The sequence below is a fragment of the Pan troglodytes genome, chromosome 4 (assembly GCF_028858775.2).
Source record: "Pan troglodytes isolate AG18354 chromosome 4, NHGRI_mPanTro3-v2.0_pri, whole genome shotgun sequence".
Lineage (NCBI taxonomy): Eukaryota > Metazoa > Chordata > Mammalia > Primates > Hominidae > Pan > Pan troglodytes.
The window spans coordinates 75,704,426-75,710,425 of record NC_072402.2 but is presented as its reverse complement, the minus strand read 5'-3'; the positions used below and the strand labels follow the sequence as shown (position 1 = coordinate 75,710,425).

Here is a 6,000-nt window from a genome sequence, read left to right as displayed (position 1 = left end):
TGGATGGATTCCACGTATTTGCTATTGTGAATAGTGCTGCAGTGAACATACGCATCCATGTATCTTTATAATAGAATGATTTATATTCCTTTGGATATATACCCAGCAATGGTATCGCTGGGTCAAATGGTATTTCTGCTTTTAGATCTTTGGGGAATTGCCACACTGTCTTCCACAATGATTAAACTAATTTACACTCCCAGCAACAGTGTAAAGGTGTTCCTTTTCCTCCACAACCTCGCCAGCATCTGTTATTTTTTTTTGACATTTTAATAATTGCCATTCTGACTGGTGTGAGATGGTATTTCATTGTGGTTTTGATTAGGATTTCTCTAATGATCAGTGATGTTGAGCTTCTTTTCATAGGTTTGTTGGCCATGCATGTCTTCTTTTGAGAAGTGTCTGTTCATGTCCTTTGCCCACTTTTTAATGGGGTTTTTTCTTGTAAATTTGTTTAAGTTATTTGTAGACTCTGGATATTAGACTTTTGTCAGATGGACAGATTGCAAAAATGTTCTCCCATTCTGTAAGTTGTCTATTTGCTCTGGTGATAGTTTCTTTTGCTGTGCAGAAGCTCTTTAGTTCAATTAGATCCCAGTCGTCAATTTTTGCTTGTGTTGCAAGTGATTTTGGTATTTTCATTATAAAATCTTTGCCTGTGCCTATGTCCCAGATAGTATTGCCTAGATTTTCTTCTAGGGATTTTATAGTTTTGGGTTTTACATTTAAGTCTTTAATCCATCTGGAACTAATTTTTGTATGAAGGTGTAAGGAAAGGGTTCAGTTTCAATTCTCTGCATACAGCTAGCCAGTTCTCCCAGCAACATTGATTAAATAGGGAGTCCTCTCCCCATTGCTTGTTTTTGTCAGGTTTGTTGAAGATCAGATGGTTGTAGGTGTGCTAAATTCTTAATACTGGGGTAATATTAATTAGTTTATTTTTACTTTCACTAGCTTTGAACATATTTAAAATGTTTGTTTTTAAATTAGTATCATTTTTTAAAATCCTATGTAAAAAGTTTCCCTTCAGGTAGGCAACTCCTACCACAGAAGTTGATTGCAGGCCCACATATATAGGCACAAGCTGGGTCATTCCCAATTTCCAAACCAATCTTACCTAAAAGTCTTTTTTCCTCTAAGGTGTTCCCTAGATTGAATATTTTCATGAAAACAGAAACATTAGCTTTCATCAGGGTCTCTACGTCACAAGGCCAAGTTCAGATGCTGAACACACATGAATGGTCAGTGTGTGAACAGTGTCTGAATGCAGTAGAGCTCTGGTGGGTGCCACTAGGACTTCTGCCCAATTAAGTGTTTTCCTCTTCTCAATAAGGTCCAAAGTTTTCCTACAGAAAAGCAAAGCAAGACATAAAGCATAGTATATGGTGATTATTTGAATTGTTGAGAAATGGAAAATGGTATAAGCTATAATGGCTTATCATTAGTTTATCAAATATTTACTAAATATATATTTATACTTTATAAACATTGCATCTAAAAAGCACTCACTGGATGTTTCCTCTGTATTCAGATACTTTGAGCAAAGCTGGCAGATCTTCGTGTCTTGAAGATGAGCGGATATTCAAGCTAGAGGCTAGGTACCTCCTAGGATTGTCAGCTTTCTGCTGATATAACAGAGTAACTACTACCTGACTAGCTTACCTGCCTTAACCGTAAAATTGGACAAAATATATGTAAGGCAATTTCTTTTAGACATTAGACAAAATGCAGCACAAGACAGTCACCCCCAATAGAGGGAAAGTTCCTGATGTAAGTCACATGAATGCCTGGCTGTCTGCTTAAGGACATTACCCTGACTCTAGCACAGTGAGTGGCGTCCAGGCAGACCACAGTGCTCCCACTGAGCTGAGCAGGGAGAGATCAGAGTTCTGGGCAGTCACAATGGCTGGAATCTACAAGATCAAGAGGGAAAAAGCTGTACAGAGGCTAGCTCATAATTTGGGGTTTTTTTTTCCAACACTTTTTCATAATAACTCAAAGCATGGTAGATGCAGATACACTGAAATTGGGTCTTAAAAGAGACACATTTTTTTCTTGTCAGGCTTGACATTATCTTGCAAAAGCCCATGTGAGAGAGTTCCTTGTGAGGTCTTTGCCAAGGGCTTATGTACAGTGCAACACTAGATGCAATTTGCCAGAAAGCAGTAGCTACTAAGTTGAAAGAGAACAGAGATACTAGAAGCTAAGAAGTGCTGAAGGATGCTGGAGTCCCAGCCCAGCTAGAGTGGAGCACCAACACCTGATACTCCAGACATCCAGCTTAGACACCAGAAAGGCCCCCTGAGAATGAAGAATTGTGCCCTAGAGTAAGGCCCACAAAGCATAAAACTAAACCCATACGATGCACAAGGGGAAATTATGGAGGTTATGTTCTACTAAATTAGACTCAGAATAAACCTGGCACGCACTTACCACATATTCAAGATGATTATCTTTGAACTGCCTACATGAATAAAAACTATCAACTTTTCAGAACAAGCCAACAGAATTCACAATCTGTTACAATTCACCCACTATATAAAGAATACAGTAAAAAATTACAAGCTGGGTGTGATGGCTCATGCCTGTAATCCCAGCTACTCATGAGGATCACTTGAGGCTAAGAGTTCAAGACAAGCCTGGAAAACAGAGCTAGATCCTGTCTCATAAGTAAATAAATAAATAAATAACCACTAGACATGCAAAGAAAGGAAACTATGACCCAGAGTCCAGAGAAAAAAGTCAACAAAAACTAACCTTGAGATGCCCCAAAGACTTTAAAGCAGCTATTTTAAATATGTACAAAGAAACAAAAGTGTTTACAGAATTAAAGGAAAATGTATGGTTCTGTTTGTTTTGAGACAGAGTCTCTCTCTCTCTCTGTCACCCAGGCTGGAGTGCAGTGGTGCGATCTCGGCTCACTGCAACCTCCACCTCCCGAGTTCAAGTGATTCTCCTTGTTCAGCCTCCGGAGTAGCTGGGACTACAGGCACGTACCATCACACCTGGCTAATTTTTGTATTTTTAGTAGAGATGGGGTTTCACCATGTTGGCCAGGCTGGTCTCGAACTCCTGACCTCAAGTGATCCACCCACCTCAGCCTCCCAAAGCGCTGGGATTACAGGTGTGAGCCACTGTGTCCGGCCTGAAAATGCGGTTTTAAGGAGAATGGAAAGACAATAGGGCAGAAAAAAAAGTTCTTTAAGAAATGGTGCCTGAAATTTTCCTGTATTTCATGAAAAACATCAACCTACAAATCCAAGAAGCTTAGGGAACTTCCACAAGAATACATCAAAAGGAACTCAAACCTACACACATCATAGTCAAACTGCTGAAAATCAAAGATAGAAAATACTCAAAATACTCAGAAGAAAGTGACATTGGCCGGGCACAGTGGCGCACGCCTGTAATCCCAGCACTTTGGGAGGCCGAGGCGGGTGGATCACCTGAGGTCTGGAGTTTGCGACCAGCCTAACATGGTGAATTCCTGTCTCTACTAAATACAAAAAAATGAGCAGGGCGTGGTGAATCACTTGTACCTGGGAGGCGGAGGTTGCAGTGAGCCAAGATCGCGCCATTGCACTCCAGCCTGGGCAACAAGAGTGAAACTCCGTATCAAAAAAAAAAAAAAAGTGACATGCAATGTATTAAATGTAGAGAAATAACAGAGGTAATGGCTGACTTTCCAGTTAGAAACAATGGGAGCAAGAAGACAATGTAACAGCATTTTTCAAATACTGAAATAAAAACCTCAAATTTTACATCAAGCAAAAATACCATTCAAAAATGGATGACTACACATTCAATGCAATCTGTCAAAATTCCAATGACATTTTTCAAATAGAAAAAAATCAAAAATTTCATATGGAGTCACAAAAGACCACAAATAGCCAAGGCAAATCTAAGCAAAACAACAAAGCTGGAGGCATCACACTACCCGATCCCAAGATCCATTATAAAACCAGAGTAATTCAAAACAATGTGATAGTGACATAAAAACATACACAAAGACCAATGGAACAAAACAGAACCCAGATGTAAACCCAAGTATATAACAGTCAACTAATTTTCAACCAAGAAGACACCACTAGGAAAGGATAATCTCCTTAATAAAAAATGAAAACTTCCCAAGGACCTCTTTTCCTCTCTATCTGCCTAAAATAATTTCTTAATAACTTTTACAACATAACTATATGTTACCTATAAGAAACTTATTTCACCTATAATGACACACAGACTGAAAGTAAAGGGATGGAAAGAGAAATTCCATGTACGTGGAAACCAAAAAAAAAGAAAAAAGCAGGAGTAGCTATACTTAGATGAAATAGACATTAAGTCAAAAACTTTAAAAAGAAACAAAGGGTGGAGTTGTGGAATTGTGGCAGATGGGAGGTAGCACTAGACTGCAGCTCCGATCAGATGGACAGAGCAGCATGTGGAGGCTTGGATTATTAATTTTTGCTCCAGAACAACTGCAGAACTAAATCAGGAAACCCAAGGGGACCCACAGACTCTCTGAAGGAAGCGGATTACTCCTGCAGGACCCAGGAGACACCCCAAATACTGTGCTGGTATCCCTGGCTGAGAGACCCACAGACAGTTCACATCACAGGACTCTGTGCAGACAACCCCCAGTACCGGCCTGGAGCCTGGCAGACTTGCTGGGTGGCTAGATCCAGAAGAAAGATAACAATCACTTCAGCTCGGCTCTCAGGAAGCCACATCCATAGGAAAAGGGGGAGAGTACTACATCAAGAGAACACCCTGCAGGACAAAAGAATCTGAACAACAGCCTTCAGCCCTAGACCTTCCCTCTGACAGAGCCTACCCAAATGAGAAGGAATCAGAAAACCAACTCTGGTACTATGACATAACAAGGTTCATTAACACCCCCAGAAAATCACACTAGCTCACCAGCAATGGGCACAAACCAAGAAGGAATCCCTGATTTACCTGAAAAAGAATTAAGAAGTTTAGTTTTTGAGCCAATCAGGGAGGCACCTGAGAAAGGCAAAGCCCAATGTAAGGAAACCAAAAAAATGATACAAGAAGTGAAGGGAGAAATATTCAGTGACATAGATAGCATAAATAAAAAATAATCAAAACTGCAGGGAAACAATGGAAACACAGAAATGCAAAATGCTCTGGAAAGTCTCAACAATAAAATCGAATAAGTAGAAGAAATTAATTCAGAGCTCGAAGGCAATGTCTTCAAATTAACCCAATCCAACAAAGACAAAGAAAAAATAAGAAATGTGAACAAAGCCTCCAAGAAGTCTACAGTTAAGAATAATCAGCATTCCTGAGGAAGAAAATAAATCTAAAAGTTTGGAAAACATATTTGGGGGAATAATCGAGGAAAATTTCCCTGGCCTTTCTAGAGACCTAGATATTCAAACACAAGAAGCACAAAGAACACCTGGGAAATTCATCGCAAAAAGATCATCACCTAGGCACACTGCCATCAGGTTATCTAAATTTAAGATGAAGGAAAGAATCTTAAGAGCTGTGAGACAAAAGCACCAGGTAACCTATAAAGGAAAACCTATCAGATTAACAGCAGATTTCTCAGCAGAAATCCTGCAAGCTAGAAAGGATTGGGGCCTATTTTCAGCCTCCTCAAACAAAACAATTAGCAGCCAAGAATTCTGTATTCAGTGAAACTGAGCTTCATATATGAAGGAAAGATAGTCTTTTCCATACAAACAAATGCTGAGAGAATTCACCACTACCAAGCCACCATTACAAGAACAGCTAAAAGGAGCTGTAAATCTTGAAACAAATCCAGGAAACCCATCAAAACAGAACCTCTTTAAAGCATAAATCTCACAGGACCTATAAAACAAAATACAACTTAAAAAACAAAAACAAAAAACCAAGGCATACAAGCAACAAATAACACAATGAATGGAATGGTATCTCACATCGCAATACTAACAGTGAATGTAAATGGCCTAAATGCTCCACTTAAAAGATACAGAATGGGCCAGGTGTGGTGGC

At 39.4% G+C, this 6,000-nt stretch overlaps 1 protein-coding gene across 2 annotated transcripts in view; it reads right to left on the bottom strand.

Annotated features, from left to right (window-relative positions):
- Positions 1-263: 263 nt before the first annotated feature.
- Positions 264-6,000, bottom strand: part of CPLANE1 (ciliogenesis and planar polarity effector complex subunit 1) — a 170,917-nt gene continuing 165,180 nt past the window's right edge. Inside the window, exon 52 of one of the 2 annotated variants that reach the window (XM_054685100.2) lies at positions 264-1,346. In XM_054685100.2, the coding sequence (XP_054541075.1) occupies positions 1,326-1,346 (21 nt within the window). In that variant the 3' untranslated portion in view covers positions 264-1,325. The remainder of the gene's footprint in view (positions 1,347-6,000) is intronic. The other variant, XM_009449269.5, reaches the window with a different exon arrangement.